The 18,667-nt window shown below is 43.0% G+C and overlaps 1 protein-coding gene across 5 annotated transcripts in view; it reads right to left on the bottom strand.

Moving 5' to 3' along the window:
• Nucleotides 1-18,667, bottom strand: part of TENM1 (teneurin transmembrane protein 1) — a 647,679-nt gene that overhangs the window by 86,313 nt on the left and 542,699 nt on the right. For all 5 annotated transcript variants that reach the window (XM_087727833.1, XM_087727832.1, XM_087727835.1 and 2 more), the window contains exons 16-18: nucleotides 15,782-16,043; nucleotides 13,518-13,785; nucleotides 873-1,016 (exon numbers count right to left, since the gene is read on the bottom strand). In XM_087727833.1, the coding sequence (XP_087583959.1) occupies nucleotides 873-1,016; nucleotides 13,518-13,785; nucleotides 15,782-16,043 (674 nt within the window). The remainder of the gene's footprint in view (nucleotides 1-872; nucleotides 1,017-13,517; nucleotides 13,786-15,781; nucleotides 16,044-18,667) is intronic.

Raw genomic sequence — 18,667 nt, 5'->3', positions numbered from 1 at the left:
GGGCAAAAGAAGAAGGGGATGGCAGAGAATGAGGTGGCTGGATGGAGTCACTGAAGTAATAGGTGTGAGCTTAAATGGACTCTAGAGGATGGTAGAGGACAGGAAGGCCTGGAGGAATGTTGTCCATGGGGTTGTAATGGGTTGGGCATGACTTCCCAACTAGCAACAACAACAATTTATAAACATTCATAATTTCTGTCTGGGAGGGAGAATTCACCTCCATGTGTGGCATAGATGTTAAAGCTTTAGTGTCAAGCCAGCCTCCCTCAGCAACCAAGAAAGAAACCACTTAACTCCAGTTCGCAGAATTAACAGTATTTTTACTAGTTATGAAAATATAGCAGCTAAGCAAAGCAAGATCTGAGGAAAAAGCGTGCATAATCATAGATTATCAATATCTGACCCAACCCCCTCCCCCTGGTAACCCCATCCCTAGTCCAATCTGCAAATCCCTCAGGTGTCATGTGAGTTTCATCTTCAAAAAACATCATCAGGTTGGTATGGAGGACAGTTGGCCTTGGTGGGCCCATCCACTATCTCCAGCATGTGCAGTAGATGGTGAGAACCAAACTCCCTTTTCACAATCTCTCCTGTACTTAAAACTTCCCTTCCCAAATACCATGCCTCCCCCTCCCCGTTTCAATGGCAGCCGAAAGCAAGTAGCGAAACAGAGGCTGACATTTAGAGTAGGACTAAGGAGAACCAGATTCAAATCCGACCTCAGCCATGGGTGACTTAAGTTTTAGATTGTCATTTTTCTGTCAGCCCAATTTACCTCAGAATATTGTGGGGAAATCCCCATTTAAGCTGCCTTGAGCTTCGTAAAATCTAACAAAATAATAATTAAAAAAAAGAATAAGGATTATACTCACCACTCTGTGTATTCAAAATGTGGTGCTTGTCTAAGGACCAGCCTCCTAGATTTGAAGCATCCAACTCAAATCCTTGCAATGTCACGGTCCTTTTCTCCCACAGAATCAGATCAGGGCAGCTCTCATACTCGTAACCTACTGAGACTGCGGAGAGATAAAATACAACATATCATAGCTACTAGTTTGTCGATTGCTTAGGGTGGATCTAAGAGCAGGCAACAGGTGGTAAAGTAGTGGCACACTTCAAAACCAAGAACACACTAAGGCAGAAGCTTGTCCACCCCAAGGATAAAGCCGAGGTGGCGCAGTGGTTAAATGCAGCACTGCAGGCTACTTCAGCTGACTGCAGTTCTGCAGTTCGGCTGTTCAAATCTCACTGGCTCAAGGTTGACTCAGCCTTCCATCCTTCCGAGGTGGGTAAAATGAGGACCCGGATTGTTGTTGGGGGCGATATGCTGACTCTGTAAACCGCTTAGAGAGGGCTGAAAGCCCTATGAAGCGGTATATAAGTCTAACTGCTACTGCTAACTGCTAAAACACCCAGACAGAAACTGAGCAACGTGGTATATGCAGTATAATGCAGTCAGCCATCTGCAGATCTGTGCATTGGGGAAACAAAACAGCCACTTCACAAATGCATGGCATAACATAGGAGAATAAACCCATCAGGTCAAGATTCAGCAGTCCATCTGCATTTGAAAGACACAGGCCGCTCTTTTGAAGGCAACAAAGTCTATATTTTGGACAGAGAGGATCGCTGGTTTGAAAGAAAGGGTTAAAAAGGTCATCTATGTCAAAATTGAACAGCTGTCTCCCAACAGAGGGGGAGGGATATGACATCATCTATCTCCAGTCTACAACACAGCCCTTTAAAAAAGGTCTCATACCCATTTGCACCACTCAGGTGACCCTGATGACACAGATAAAACTCCAGGTGACCTTAACGACCCTCTAAATGGATGCAAATGACCAGCTGTCTGCAAGGAGTATAAATCCTTCCATTCCCCACCATTCAGTCAAGAGTTGAAAACCTTTCTTGGATGAGAAGTGAAACATCTTCAAAGAAAAAAAGTCCATTGCCACTTGAAAAAAGCGGGACTACCTGTGTTTTTTGTTTTTAAACTTACCAGGCCTAGATCAGCAAGTATGTCCCAATTCCCCCCTCCCCGCCCAAAAAAACAGTGGGAAAACTATAAACCCAAACGAGGAGTCTGCATTGCTGCTTAGTCTGAGTAAGACAATTTGATTGCTGATTACTTTCTTTTTAAAGAAATGAAAAATCAAAAGAACAAAACTGAGCCAGGTAATGAGGTGTTCAATCTATGACATTCTTATTAAGGGGGCTGAGATTAAACCTCGCAATTTAAAGATAACTCGGAGTAACTCTTTCAAACCTGAAAAGTCAACAGGAACAGGAGAAGCCATAAAACTTGTCATGGTAACAACAGCAACAAGGAGAAAATAGCTTTTGCAGTGGCAATTTTTCCTCTGTTTCATTACCATGACAAATACAGTCGATTTTTTTTGCGGCTGAAGCTGATTCCCAGATTCTCTGAGACGACCACAGAGCGCCCGCTGGCAGTGCAGAGGCTCAAGAGTATATGAGAAGAGAGGAAGGAGGGGAAAAAAAATCTCCCAACTAAAAGATATAATTGCTCTCTGCTGCTGGAGGGAACAGCTCGGGTTGTAAATATAAACATTGTTTCTTGGGAAGACAGACATGGAAGGCAGAGGTAGCAAATTTAAAAGGCAGAACTGTGCCACACGCCAAAACATTACAATAATGGAACAACCTTGGGGCTGATGAAGAGAAATGAATGCTCTCGGACTTGCAATGGCTCTCCCGGGACTTAAGGCAGAAGTCATTCTTCCTGATCATTTGGAAATCCTAAAAGATTGAACCTTGGGTGTTTTGTACTCAAAACTCATGGCCTACGATGGGATTCCACGCCCTCCTTCCGCCGAACAGAGAGGTTGTTTCAGTGGTATCTAGTAATCATCTTTAAGAGGGTAAATGATGCTTTGAGGTTTCTTCCCTTGCTTTACCCAACAATTTGTATCAGCTCTGAAATTGTCACAGCGGTGGTGTCTTCCTGAGGGCAAGGACTCACACAGCATCGCTCTGGGCAAAGGCAGAAAGGTATGCCTGGATGAAAACCTCAATGATCATCCAGAGGTTCAGGATGCAGCCAAATTTGTATTTGTTTGTATTACTTTGTCGAACAGGTACCAGGTAGCAGGTATAAATATAAACATGGACATGAATGAAAGAAATGAATAGAAATAAATGGGGACAGTAGGACAGGGATGGAAGGCACACTGGTACACTTATACATGTTCCCTTTATGGACCTCTTACGAATAGGGTGAGGTCCATGGTAGACATGAAGCTGTGAGGATTTGAGGATCTAACCATGGAGTCAGGTACAGCATTCCAGGCATTGACCACTCTGTTGCTGAAGTTGTATTTTCTGCAATCGAGTTTGGGGTGGTTTACCTTGAGTTTGAATCAATTGTTTGACCATATAGTATTGTGGTTGAAGCTGAAGTAGGCATTGACAGGTAAGATGTTGTAATGGACAATTTTGTGTACTGTGCTTAGATCAAATTGTTGCTTCTACAAGCAGAATGATTATAGTGGCAAGCTAAAAGAACAAATGGCCAGGTCCACTCCGTAACGCTTGGGGAAGGATATCCCAAGAGTGCTTCTTCAGGAGGCAACTGGACTTTCTTGTTTTTCTTTGAAGGTGTATGAGCTTCTCATCCAAGAAGCTCATGCAAGCAAGTCTATTTGTCTCCTGAAAAAAAAACACCTTTGGGACAGCCATGGCCTGGATGACTGAAGATCTCCATAGACTTTTAGCTATGCACTTTGGGATGAATGCCCTGCGAATGATGTGGGAGTATGAACAGATTTCAACAAAACATTGCAGACTACAGGAACCTTTTGTAGTTTGAGATGCAGACAGAAAAGACTCATCCCCAACAGCCTGTCTTCAACAGTGAAGGGAGACAGGGCAGAAAATATCTACAGCCAAGAAGGGCCCACATCCATATGCACTACTCAGGTGACCGAGAGGACACAGATAAATCTACAAGTGGCCTCAATGATCCTCTAAAAGGATGCAATTGACCAGCTGTCTGTAAGGAACGTGAATCCTTCCATTCCCCACCATCCAGTCAGAGCTAAGGAAGCTTCTTGGATGAGAAACGAAACGTCTTCAAAGAAAAAACAAGAAAGTCCAGTTGCCTTTTGAAAAAGCATCTTTGGGACAACCATGACCTAGATGACTGAGAATCTCCATAGACATTTGGGGAAGGATAGTTTTGTGGTCACCAAAACAGTCTTCCCCAAGCCTTTGCCCATTCAGTTTTGGTCACCATGATGCAAAAAAAGATGTTGAGATTCTAGAAAGACAGCAGAGAAGAATAACACAGATGATTAGGGGACAGGAGGCCAAAACATATGATGGAAGGTTGCAGGAATTGGGTCTGTCTAGTCTAGTGAAAAGAAGGACTGGCGTGACACAATAGCAGCATTCTGATATTTGATGAGCTGCTACAAAGAAGAGGGGGTCAAGCTATCCCCCAAAGCAGCTGAAGACAGAACAAGAAGCAACAGATGGAAACTAATCAAGGAGACAACCAACCAACCTAGAACTAAGGAGAAATTTTCTTATGGTGAGAATTAGTCAATTGAATGGCTTGCCTTCAGAAGTTATGGGTGCTCCATTGCTAGAGGTTTTTAAGAAGAGATTGGACAGCCATTTGTCCAGAATGGTACAGGATTTCCTGCTTGAGAAGGGGGTTGGACTAGAAGACTTCTAAGATCCCACCCAACTGTGTTAATCTGTAATTCCTGTTTCATTTATGTCACAGAGCTAGTTCCCCCGTGTCCTCACTCTAATCCAGGGGTGTCAAACTGGTGGCCCGTGGGCTGGATGCGTCATGCACAGGCCACGCCCACCCTGGCTCCAAAAAGGCAAAAAACATCACACATCACACAGTTTGGTATCGCTGATAGTGGCACAGCAGACATTTCCACCGAGGCCCCGCTCAAAATCATTCAATTTCTAGTGTGAGGCACGGATGGCTAAACCTGAGCCTTTGGCTCAAGATATTAAAAAAAATGAAAACTGGCATTGAAGACAGGAGTCTGTGCTCTCCCTTATGTCTCACATCATCTGTAAAATATGTTTGCTTAGTTTAATTGCATTCGCACATTTAAAGCTGCCTTCAACGTGAATGCGAGGGTTACTGCATGCAAAAGAGACCTTGATCAATCTGAAAGGGCAATTTAAGTAGGATTTCCACTAGCTTGATTTATAGCAATGAATATTGAAATGCTGCTGTACATCCCAGTTTTTCAGTACAGTTCTTCCATCCTGCAACTGGAGTATCTACTCATACTTAATGTAGTTATTAAGTCCATTTATGTTTTTGCCTTTTCAGTCAAAAGGCATCTCTTCCATCCACCCATAAATTGCAACAAGTGTAAGTTATATTGAAATGAAAAATAACCAAGTGTGGGTCTTTGGTGGTCTTCCCTCCTTTGGTTCAGTTACAACAGGAGGATTAGACATTTCATCTCTGTTCTTGGTTAATCACCTATCTCTCTTCAACATAAAATGGTAAATTGCTCTTAGCTGTGAAATGTTTGGAAACAGGCTTGCTTCCTGAATCACAGGAAAGTTTGACATACGGTCCTCTGATATTTTAGGTGAAGACAAGAATTGGAAAGGTGCACAGGCTGTTTTCAAGGCCTGTGTGGAAGGAAGGAAGGAAGGAAGGAAGGAAGGAAGGAAGGAAGGAAGGAAGGAAGGAAGGAAGGAAGGAGGAATCTAGCTAACATGTCTGTCAGGAAGGAATCTAGCTAACATATATCCATCTGTCTGTCTATGTGTCTGTAAGGAAGGAAGGACTCTAACTAACATATATCAATCTGTCTGGAAGGAAGGAAGGAAGGAAGGAAGGAAGGAAGGAAGGAAGGAAGGAAGGAAGGAAGGAAGGAAGGAAGGAATCTAGCTAACCTATGTCTGTCTGTCTATCTATCTGTAAGGAAGGAATCTAGCTAACATATATGTCTGTCTTGAAAGAAGGAAGGAAGGAAGGAAGGAAGGAAGGAATCTAGCTAACATATGTCTGTCTTGAAGGAAGGAAGGAAGGAGAGAGGGAGGGAGGGGAGGAAGAAGGAAAGAATCTAGCTAACATGTTACTGCTACTCTGGTGTACATATAGAATCCTGCAAACTGCCATAGGATTTTCTTAGCCTCTTTCATAATGAGTTAATTAAGGTGGGGTTTCTCTGAATACTTTCTCCCAGATGGCTGAATTGCTGTTTATGAGGTAATCTGTCAACTCATCTGCCTCCAGCTTTGCCACAATCTCACACATCTGCACTAGAAATCTGACTCTGCTGAGTCAAAACTTCCTTAATTCAATCAAGAGCTCTAAATTGCAGCTGGCTAATTATAATTTATTCCCCTGGGATTAGGACACATTGGTGGGAATTACTAGTTAAATGTCAACTGAGAGGACGAGAAGATGAGCCCAAGGAGCAACTGAAGTCAAAAGCTCGTTGAGAAACCTAGACAGAGGATACGCCAGTCTCTTTCCTGATCTAGAACGTGGCACATATTTTGGCTGCTTGAGTTGCTGTAGAGCAACCATTTTGGCCACACTGGCAATTTTGACTTACAACCATTCATTTAGTGACCATTTGAAGTTACAATGGCACTGAAAGCAGTGACTTGTGATCATTTTTCACACCCACGACCGTTGCAGATTCCTCATGGCCATTGGATCAAAATTCGGACAACTGGCTCATATTTATGACAGTTGAAGTGTTCTATGGCCGTGTCATCACCTTTTATGACCCACTGATACATAAACTCTGTGGGGAAGCCAGATTCACTTAACAACCGTGTTGCTAATTTCACAACTGCAGTGATTCCCTTAACAACAGTGGCAAGAAAGGTCATAAAATGGGGCAAAACTCACTTAAGAATGATTTCACTTAGCGACAGAAATGTTGGGCTCAATTGTCGTCATAAGCCAAGAACTACCTGTAATTCAGCATACTTTCTGAGTTTTTGTGTTCAATTTTCCCTGAATTTCTCTGACTGTTACTCATTTCAGACACTGGAATGCTTCCTAACTCTTCCTGGATTAATAGCAATAGCAATTGCACTTAGACTTATATACCGCTTCACGGTGCTTTACAGCCCTTTCTAAGCAGTTTACAGAGTCAGCATATTGTCTTCAACAATCTGGGTCCTCATTTTACCAACCTCGGAAGGATGGAAGGCTGAGTCAACCTTGAGCCTGGTGAGAATCGAACTGCTGGCAGTAGGCAGAGTTAGCCTGCAATACTGCATTCTAACCACTGGGAGAGAGGGAGGAAGGAAGGCAGCAATAACACTTAGACTTATACACTTCTTCACAGAGCTTTACAGCCCTCTCTAAGCGGTTTACAGAGTCAGCATATTGTCTTCAACAATCTGGATACCCATTTTACCCACCTCAGAAGGATGGAAGGATGAATCAACCTTGAGCCTGGTGAGAATCGAACTGCTGGCAGTGGGCAGAGCTTGCCTGCAATACTCCATTCTAACCACTGCACCACCAGGGCTCATTTAATATCTACAAGTACTTTGCACAAATCAAAGGAGCAGTTATGGAAACTCCTGGCTTTATTGCATCAATGATCTTCAATGGATGATTGTATAATCTGTGCAAGGCCTGGACTGTTTAGTTTTGATTATTTTAACACAGTTGACTGTTTTGTTTTAATGTTATATACACGATCCAACAAAGTAGGAACACTTAGCCATTTCTGGTTCTCCTAAAGAGCGAAACAAAGATCAAATTTGACTCATACTTGGCTAGAAAAATATAACCGGGAAGTGAAATAAATTTTCCAAATGACAACAATGTTATGTAGATTGGTCAAAGAAGAGGGAGTCAACCTATTCTCCAAAGCACCTGAGCGCAGAACAAGAAGCAATGGATGGAAATTAATCAAATCACAGAAGTAACTTAGATCTAAGGAAAAAATTCCTGACAATTAGAACAATTAAGCAGTGAAACAACTTGCCTCCAGAAGTTCTAAATTCTCCAACACTGAAAGTTTTTAAGAAGATGTTGGATAACAATTTGTCTGAAATGGTTTAGGGTTTCCTGACTGAGCAGGGGGTTGGATTAGAAGATCTCTAAGCTCCCTTCCAACTCTGTTATTATTCTTATTCTTATTCAATGAAATCACCAGGACTCCAGAGATATACAGTGTTTATAGTGGCATTGTGACTGTTACATAAAACAACACAATGCAATTACAAATAAAAAAGGGGGGGAAAAAACCTGAAAGGAAAATGTGGTAAAGCAGTGTTTCTCAACTTATTATTTAATTCCCAGAATTCCTCAGCCAGTTGGCTGGGGAATTCTGGGAGTTGAAGTCCACACCGCTTAACGTGGTTCAGGTGGGGAAACACTGGGTTTGGCTTTGCATCTTTTTCCTTCTTTATTTGCAACAACTTGAAAGTTGTGGTTGTTAGTGCAGCAGAAAAGGAAAAAAAAGCTATTAAAAAAAAAAAGCAAAGAGCAAGAAAACATATTGAATGTGATTAGACATAAGCCAACCATGTGTGGCAACAGCCAAAAAAGCTAATATGATCCCCGGTTGCATAAACAGCGGCATAGAATCAAGATCACGTGAAGTTATCAGTAGCGCTTTATAAAGCCTTATTAAGGCCATACCTGGAATACAGTTTTGGTCACCGCATTACAAAAAAGAGATTGAGACTTTGGAAAAAGGGCAGAGAAGAGCAACTAAGGCTGGAGACTAAAATGTATGAAGAATAATTACAGGTCTAGGCTAACAATTGGCTAGTCTAGATAAAAGAAGGATGAGGGGTGCCATGATATCAGTATTCCAGTATTTGAGAGGCTGCCACAAAGAGGAGGGGGTCAGTTTATTTACCAAAGCACCTGTAGGCAGGACAAGAAGTAAAGGATGGAAACTAATGAAGGAGAGAAGCAACGTGGAATTAAGGAGAAACTTCCTAACAGTGAAGACAATTAATCAGTTTGCCAAGTTGTAGGAGCTCCATCCCAGGATGTTTTTAAGAAGAGACTGGACAGCCACTTGTCTGAAATGGTGTAGAGTCTCCTGCTTGAGCAGGGGTTTGGACTAGAAGACCTCCAAGATCCCTTCCAACCTCTGGTCTGATTGACTTCCTTCCGCCTTGCTAGAGTTCTGTTATTGCTCTCCAAAACGGTCCTGTCAATTTTTCCGTGGTCTCCTCCAGGTGGCAGCATATCGCTTAAGCATTCTGCTTTTCAAATACCTCTAAGATATAGGTCAAGAAGTATGTTTATTCAAAGGAAAGAAACAGGTAAATAAGACTGCAAGGCATAGCACGGTGTGTGTGTGTGTTTGTGTGTGTGTTCTCCAGACTTCGACAACTTTGGCTGCCAGTTAGAAAGGTTAAACTAAGGAGCTGACAAGGTCCAGGCAAAAGAAAAACACCATGGCTTCAAAATCTAAGGGACGGGTTTGGACAAAACTCAGCAGTTTCATGTGGCTGTTAATAAAAATAGGATCAGTAACATGATGGGCAATGTCCGATGATGGATATGACAGAAGGAGGAGGAGGAGGAGGAGGAGGAGGAGGAGGAGGAGGAGGGGGAGGGGGAGGGGGAGGGGGAGGGGAAGGGGAAGGGGAAGGGGAAGAAGAAGAAGAAGAAGAAGAAGAAGAAGAAGAAGAAGAAGAAGAAGAAGAAGAAGAAGAAGAAGAAGAAGAAGAAGAAGAAGAAGAAGATCAAATCTGCTCAGCAGATTCCATGCAGGGATGCTTGTCAGAAAGGGAATAGCTGGAGAAACTTATGTAGAGCACCTACTGAATGAGAAGTCTGTCCAAAAATGAAAGCAATTCCAACTCACTTTGAGTTAGATGTGGGTCATCAGCTGTAAGAAAATTTTGTATGTACATATTCATGCTGGAGAACACTCCTGTGAGTCCCCTGGACTGCAAGGTGATCCAACCGCTCATTCCTAGAGGAGATCAACCCTGGCTGCTCTTTAGAAGGCCGGATCCTGAAGATGGAACTCAAATACTTTGGCCACCTAATGAGAAGGGAGGACTCCCTGGAGAAGAGCCTAAAGCTGGGAACGATGGAGGGCAAAAGAAGAATGGGACGACAGAGAATGAGGTGGCTGGATGGAGTCACTGAAGCAGTCGGAGTGAGCTTAAATGGACTCCAGAGGATGGTAGAGGACAGGAACGCCTGGAGGAACGTTGTCCATGGGGTTGCGATGAGTCAGACATGACTTCGCAAGTAACAACAACAACAACTTGTGTATTGGAAGCACAGCTGGTTCTCCACTTATGACTACAATTGAACCCAACATTTCTGTTGCTAAGCGAGAGGTGCATTTTGTTCCATTTTATGACCTTTCTTGCCACAATTGCTAAGTGAATAACTGCAATTGTTAAGTTAGTTAACCTGGTTGCTAAGTGAATCTGGCTTCCCCAATTGACTTTACTTGACAGAAGGTTGTAAAAGGGGATGACGTGACTCCGGGACACTGAAACCCTCATAAATAGGAGTCAGTTGCCAAGAATCTGAATTTTGATCACATGACGTGGGGGATACTGTAATGGTTGTACATGTGAACAAAAAGTCATATGTTGCTTTTTTCAGTGCTGTTGTAACTTTGAACAGTTACTAAATGGGCTGTTATAAGTCTATAGCTACCTGCATGTAAAATGTATTGCGTTTGCAACACCCTACTTTGGCCAAGGCATTCCAACCTCTATTTCCAGGTTCAATGGTAGAATATCTTTTTTTTTCTTTTAACAACCCTGTAATCCCTTGAATTGTGGTGGCGTCGGGACAATTGAACAGACCTTGAGTTTATTGGCTGGATGCCCTTCCTGATGCCTATGCAGAAGTTCACAGCAGACAATTACTTATTGCAACATTGGGCACCGGCTAGCTGGTCTTTTGGTTTGCGGCATGTACGTGTGTGCCAGCTAGCTGGTCTTCGTGCGCATGCATGTTTCTGGTGTCGGGGTGCCCAAAGACCAGCTGGTCTTCATGCGCATGCATGTTTTTGCTGTCGGGGTGCCCAAAGACCAGCTGGTCTTCATGCGCATGCATGTTTCTGGTGTCGGGGTGCCCAAAGACCAGCTGGCCAGCGCACACATGCACTGGCCAGCTGGTCTTCAGGTTTCAGGGGCTCCAGCATGCGTGAAGATCAGCGCTTGCCCACAGAGAAGGCTCTCGTGCCACCCCTGGCATGCCTACCATGGGTTCATCATCACAGATATAATACATTGAGTGGGATCAGAAAGATTCATTTTGAGAATTGGAGACAGCTATGCTGAGATCGAAAATTGGAACATTTCATTTACAAAGTGCTTGGTGTGCTCATGATCAATAATAATTTCACAGGGTGGCCATGACTGTGATGGATGAGAGGCGACACCAATAAAAATCATGAGGATGAAGTGGGAAGCTTTAATAAAATCAGTGGAAGATGCATGTAATATTAAAATAAAATGCATGAAATATTAAAGTAGTTAATCAATCTCCTGCTGCCCATATGGGCATGGTCTCTTTGTGAAGGGTGCCCCAAACAATCAAATTGATCATTTCTAAGCTCAAAACTTCCCTTTCCAGGTTCCATTTTTGTCCACATTTGTGAACTGGTAGGGAAGGTAAGTGAAAAATACCCCTGGTCACACACATCATCATTCTCAATGTCACCTGCTACCTTCCGCTTCCTTGCATTTTGCTACCATGCGGTGGCAGTCAGCCATTAACTCTGGGGAGGGTGGATGGGATGGGGGAATACTTGGAGGAAAGCGAAAGTAACTACAGTAAATCCCGAAGATGCTGCCTGAAGGTCACTCAGCTGAGAGAAGACAGCAGCTGCATACTAACCTAGGATTGAACTGACCATTCTGAAAACATTTTGCTTGAACCTGATTGGTCATGAGGAGAGGACAGCAATGGGAGGCAGTTAAGTGGGGGGCAGAAGTTGAACTTAGGGATTTTGGCATGATTCTCAGTTCTTTTTCAACAAATGGAGCCAAGGATCGTTTCTACTTAGAGGTTTAAATGGTGGCGGGTCTGACACTCAAATCTCTTTACGTCCACAAGAAATCTAAGACCAGCCAACTTTGAATTGACTCTTATCTACCGCCAATTCACTTTGACCGTTAGTAGTTCAGATTCTTGTAGAGAATCTGCTTGGGTGGCGGATTGGACTAGAAGACCTATAACCATGATGGCGAACCTATGGCACGCATAACACAGGGGGCAGGCAGAACCCTCTCTGTGGGCACACAAGCTGTCACCCCAGCTCACTTCCACCACACATGCGTCTGCACCTCCCATCGGGCAGCTGATTTTCAGGTCTCTGCCACTTATATGTGGGGGTCACACACGAGTATAGGTGTGGGTGAGGCATAACCCCCCTCCCACAGCCTATTTTTACTCTCAAGAGGCTGCAGGGAAGCCTACTAGGCCCAAAACGGGTCAGTGGGATCATGCATGCATGGCGGGGGGTGGGGAGAGCGCATACGCATGCACAGTGGGGCAGGGCATGTGTGTGGGTTCATGAGTGCATTGCATTATGGGTGCCAACACTGACCTATAAGGTCCCATCCAAATCTGTTAATGTGTTAAACAGAGAGCTTAAGCTTGCAATAAATCTATATATTCATTTGAAATTGCCTGGATTTCCCGATTTCCTCACACTGGATATTGACATTGGCTGTAGAAATGAACATTATTAATGTTGGGAAGGGATCCCTTGCATCAAAGCTGAGCTAGCTGTTACTCCTATAACACACCCATCGTAGAATTGTTAAAAGGTTCTATATTTAGGCAAGAAAAACGAAATGCACAGGTACAGTATCGGTGCTACCTTGGTCAATAGTAGTAACTGTGAGAGGGATCCTGGAATCCTAATGGACAGCCATTTAAATATGAGCCATCCGTGTGCAGCAGCTGCCAAAAAAGCCAACACAGTTCTAGGCTGCATAAACAGAGGGATCGAATCAAGATCATGTGAAGTGTTAATACCACTTTATAATGCCTTGGGAAGGCCATACTTTGAATATTGCATTCAGTTTCAGTTGCTACGATGTAAAAAAGATGTAGAGATGCTAGAAAGACTGCAGAGAAGAGCAACAGAGGATTAGGGGACTGGAGGCTAAAACATATGAAGAACAACTGCAGGAACTGGGTATGTCTAGTTGAATGAAAAGAAGGACTAGGGGAGACATGATAGCAGTGTTCCAATATCTCAGCGGTTGCCACAAAGTAGAGGGAGTCAAGCTATTCTCCAAGACACCTGGGGGCAGGACAAGAAGCAATGGGTGGAAACTAATCAAGGAGAGAAGCAACTTAGAACTGAGGATAAATTTCCTGACCGTTAGAACAAATAATCAGTGGAACAACTTGCCTCCAGAAGTTGTGAATGCTCCAACACTGGAAGTCTTTAAGAAGATGTTGGATAGCCATTTGTCTGAAGTGGCATAGATTGCCTGCCTAGGCAGGGGGTTGGACTAGAAGACCTCCAAGGTCCCTTCCAACTCTGCTATTGTATTATTGTATTGTATAAAAGCAGACATACCTATTGCCTCTGCCAAGCCTGATACTTTCTGGCCATAAATATCAGTCTTATTCCATGCAAAAGTATAGATGAGGTTGATTGCAGCAGGAAACCATTTCTGAGCCAGCCGCCCTTCAATTGTGATGGTGAGATGCACTTTTGTGATGCCAGGAGGGATTGTAGAATGTGTCAGGATGATGCGTAGCAAGGTTTTATATCCTGAGGTTCTGCTGCTCAGGTAGCTCAGCTTCACAAAGCTGGAAGGAAAGGATATTTCCTCCTGGACCACCTGGAAAAAAAGAAAGAGTTGTGCATGTTAATATCACGACAAATCTTGTCAGAATCTACCTTGTTGGGCTTCTCTGGTGACTGAGATAATGTTCGTACACAAGGAATTCACTGCCATCAAGAGGGCTGTGCTCACAGATAGCTTTAAAGAGACAATTTAGACAATTCCATGCAGGAAACGTTTCAACAATGGTGAATAACCTTGGGAATCAATAGAGTTTTGCTTTCTAAAAGCTTTATGGCTTTTTGTGCAGAAGATCCTAACCCAGTGATGGTGAACCTTTTCAGCACCGAGTGCTCAAACCGGAACGAACATGCTTGTGCGTCAGGCATGAAATCCTATTTTCTTTGCTACTGGTTCGGTAGCGGGAGCACACACGCATGCACTTCTAGGCATGCACAGGACATTCTGCGCATGTTTGATGACGTCAGCTTGGCTGCCACAACTGGTTCAGCTGAACCTCTGATGTGTGTGAATGTGCTTGCACTAGAAACCAGCTGGCTGGTGCGCACATGCCTGTTTTTTGGGCGTTTTTCAGGCTGTTTTGGGACCATTTTCAGACCGTTTTTGTCCTGAAAAAATGGCCTGAAAATGGCCCAGAAACCAGAAGAGCTTCGGGCGACAGCGCATGCCCACAGAGAGAGCTTTGCGTGCCACTTTAATAAATAAATAAAATAAACAAACTACATTTCTGCACGTATTAAAGGCTTTAAAGTAATTTATTTGCTAGCCTTTACGATGGATTAATTAATGTCAAGAATTAACTCTTTTTAAAGGCACACTACTCAGAATCACACTGAAAGTGAGATGGGCAGCATCCCAATTTAATCAATAAATAACTTTAATCAATAAATAGTAAGAGACAAAGTTTAGATACATAAAGGAGCCTATTTCAACACTTTCCTACTCTTTCCAATAAAGACCACTTCCACAAACGCCATCAAGGCAAGCCACTAGAATACAAATTGAGAGCAAACCCCACTCCCCACTAGGACTGATGATGTTACCAAGTATGAGTAATGAAATGTTTACAAGAAAACAACCAAGCTCAGAAAGTAACCAAGGGCTTCAATTTCTATTCTTTTCTTAATAAGGTTAAGGTATTGATGATTTAATAGTTGTCCAGTTGCTGTAAGACTGTAAACTGAGATGATGAAATGAGAATGAGTCAGCGGGGTTACTGTCACTTAAGAAGCTGTCTATATAAGGGAGGCTATGTGAGGGCGTCTCTATATCCATGTGTGCTTTTGTGTTATAGTTGAAGGTTGATTGATTGTCTGGTTTTGTCTTGTGTGTATGTGTGTGTGTGTGTCTGTATGTGTGTGTGTGTGTGTGTGTGTGTATTTGCATTTGTGCTGATAAATAAACAAATAAAGGGAGACTATTTCAAGCTATTTAGCTCTCATCAGCTAGCCATACCCTTACTGGGAATTGAACCTGGGCTGTATTACATATTATGCAGTGGTATTAGCCACTAAGCCACAGGCTTTCCTCCTTTATCATCTCTCTCTCTCTCTCTCTCTCTCTCTCTCTCTCTCTCTCTCTCTCTCTCTCTCTCTCTCTCTCTCTCTCTCTCTCTCTCTCTCTCTCTCTCTCTCTCTCTCTCTCTCTCTCATCTATCTATCTATCTATCTATCTATCTATCTATCTATCTATCTATCTATCTATCTATCTATCTATCTATCTATGCTAGTCTTGTTGTATTCGGGTCTTGTCCCGTGTAAGATTGAGAGCCAAGACAATCTCAATCTCACACGGGAAAAGACCCGAATACAACAAAGACCAGCGTGTATGTATGTATGCATGTATATATGTATGTATGTATGTATGTATGTGTGCATTTGTACATGCATATATAAATATATATATACCTTGTATGTAAACCACTGTTTGAAAGACAAAACCTCTGTGTGCTGTTTTTTGCTCCTCAAAATATTAGTCACACTGTGCACACTGTTGACAAATAACATGACAACATTGTTTACACCCCTCTTACCTGCAATTCAGGTATGACTGTTCCCCTTTCAGGACATGATCCTCCAAATGTCGTCAGGGGAAAAGGGATGACAATTGGATTTGGGCTGATGAAGCTACTGATGTCACAGGTGGGCACTTCTGCCTCTGTTCTTTGCATGACCACTTTGTCTACCACAATAAACTTATTCCAGGCCAGCCAAAGTGTCCTTTTCACGGGAAGAAACGGTGACCTATCAAAGATCAGGGTGACTGAGATGCCTCCGATAGCCACTAGATCAAAACTGGAAAAGAACACAAACCTTTTGATTTATCTGGATACCAAAATTATCCCATTATATTTTTAATTCTTCTACTAAGTATTTTCTGCACCAAAGGTGCTTTTCCCCTCCACAAGGCAACTGAACTTTGTTTTTCCTTGAAGATGTTTTGGTTCTCATCCAAGAAGCGTCTTTAGCTCTGACTAGATGGTGGGGAATGGAACGATTTATATTCCTTGTAGACAGCCAGTCATTTGCATCCTTTTAGAGGGTCACTGAGGCCACTTGGAGATTTGTCTGTGTCCTTAGGGTCACTTGAGTAGTGCAAATGGGTATGGAGCCTTCTTGTCTGCAGGGTGTTTTCTGCCCTGTGTCCCTTCACTATTGAAGACAGGCTATTGGGGATGAGTCTATGTTGTCTGCATCTCAACTGAAGTGCAAATGGTTCCTCTAGTCTGCAATGTTTTGTGGAAATTAGCTCATAATCCTTCATCATTCGAAAGGACATTCATCCCAAAGTGCATAGCTAAAAGTCTATGGAGATCCTCAGTCATCCAGGTCATGGTTGTCCCAAAGGTACTTTTTCAGGAAGCAAATGGACTCCTTGCATGAGTTTCTTGGACGAGAAGCAAAACGTCTTCAAAGAAAAACAAGAAAGTCCAGTTGCCCCCTGAAAAAGCACCTTTGGGGTATCCTTCCCCAAGTATGACAGACTGGACTGGCTTTTTGGATGAGAAGTGAAATGTCCTTGAGAAAAACAAAGCAAAAGAAGTCCAGTTGCCTTTTGAGAGGTGGGGGGGGGGAAGCACCTTTGGGACAACCATGACTTGGATGACTGAAAGTCTCCATAGATTCCTTCTGCATCCTACTAGTTGGCCATAGCTGCCTAAGACGATCCAGGAGGACAGAAACAGTTCATCGTATACTATCATAATTTCTAAAAAGACCTTTTGAATAGAAATATATCATTTTACTGCATCAAGAACAGATAGTGTTTATGTCAACTTCCTTCTCTTAGATGTGAAGCTATCCAATTCTGTGCTGTCACAATGAACATGAGACAATGGCTGATGTAAGCCCCCATGCTCTTTTTCTTTTTTAATTATGTTTTGACGCAGGTTCTTGAGTATTGATCAAAATAAAATTGACTCGGGCAATTAAATCCAACAATTCTGGGAAGAAGCTGATGAGGGAAGTCTGATGCTACTTGTAGTAAACTTCTGCCTTCTAGTAGTTGCTAGGCTGCTCGCATAGCAAAAATCAATGGGAACTCTGCGCTAAATAGTTTTGAGGTCAATTCCTGAAGGTAAATTGGAAGAGACTGTATCATCTACCAAGAGCTTTCATGTGATTTCTTATATTCCTGATGAGCAGGCTCTGAATGCCTCCATCCATAGGTGCTGTGGCAATGCAGTGGTTGGAATGCAGTATTGCAGGCTAATTCTGCCAATTGCCAGCAGTTCAGTCATGACCAGCTCAAGGTTGACTCAATCTTCCATCCTTCTGAGGTTGATAAAATGAGGACCCATATTGTTGGGGCCAATAGGCTGACTTGGTAAACTGCTTAGAGAGGGCTGTAAAGCACTGTAAAGCCGTATACGTCTAAGTGCTATTGGGAAGGAAGGGAGGGAGGGAAGGAGGGAGGAAGGAAGGAAGGCACGAAGGAAGGGAGGGAGGGAGGGAGGGAGGAAGGAAGGAAGGAAGGAGGAAGGAAGGAAGGAGCGAGCCATGGTGGTATACTAGTTAGAATGCAGTATTGCAGGCTAATTCTGCCAATTGCCAGCAGTTCAATCCTGATCGGCTCAAGGTTGATTCAATCTTCCATCTTTCTGAGATTGATAAAATGAGGACCCATATTGTTGGGGTCAATAGGCTGACTTGGTAAACTGCTTAGAGAGGGCTTTAAAGCACCGTAAAGCAGTATATGTCTAAGTGCTATTGGAAAGGGAGGGAGGGAAGGAAGGAGGAGCCATGGTGATACACTAGTTAGAATGCAGAATTGCAGATCAACTCTGCCCATTGCCAGCAGTTCGATCTTGACTGGCTCAAGGTTGACTGAGCCTTCCATCCTTCCAAAGTTGGTAAAATGAGGACCCCGATTGCTGGAAGCCATATGCTGATTCAACAGCTTAGAGAGCTGTAAAGCACTGTGAAGCGGTATATAAGTCTAAGTGCTATTTGTGGAGCCAAAACCACCTGACCAACACGAAAGAAAGAAAAGAATAACTGCACTCTGCTTTTATTACGTGTCAGTGGGCAGTGAGAGAAAGAAGTCTCCTGAATTCCAGAAAAATGTGCAGAGCAGATAAAGAGCAACTGTCTTATAATTTTAATATTGTCATTTAAAGTAAGATGGCATAAATAAGACTTCTTTACTTTATGACTAGATGCACTTCTTATGGAAATCTTCCATGGTAATGAATTCTGATAAGGAGTTAGACTTAATTATGCATAATCCACCCAATTTCCCAAACATTACGTAGATTATATACAGTGGGGAATAAAAAACAAAAAGATTACTTGCAACTTTGATCCTTCAAAATCTCCCTCTCTCTCACACAGACACAAAGGGAAAGACAGAGGGAGAGAGAGAGACAGACAGACAGATGGATGGATGAGAGAGAGAGACAGAGGAAAGAGATAGATAG

The sequence above is a fragment of the Thamnophis sirtalis genome, unplaced genomic scaffold (assembly GCF_051295495.1).
Source record: "Thamnophis sirtalis isolate CommonGarterSnake01/CBP01778 unplaced genomic scaffold, rThaSir2_p1.2 scaffold_13, whole genome shotgun sequence".
NCBI lineage: Eukaryota > Metazoa > Chordata > Lepidosauria > Squamata > Natricidae > Thamnophis > Thamnophis sirtalis.
This window is presented reverse-complemented; position numbering and strand designations above follow the sequence as displayed.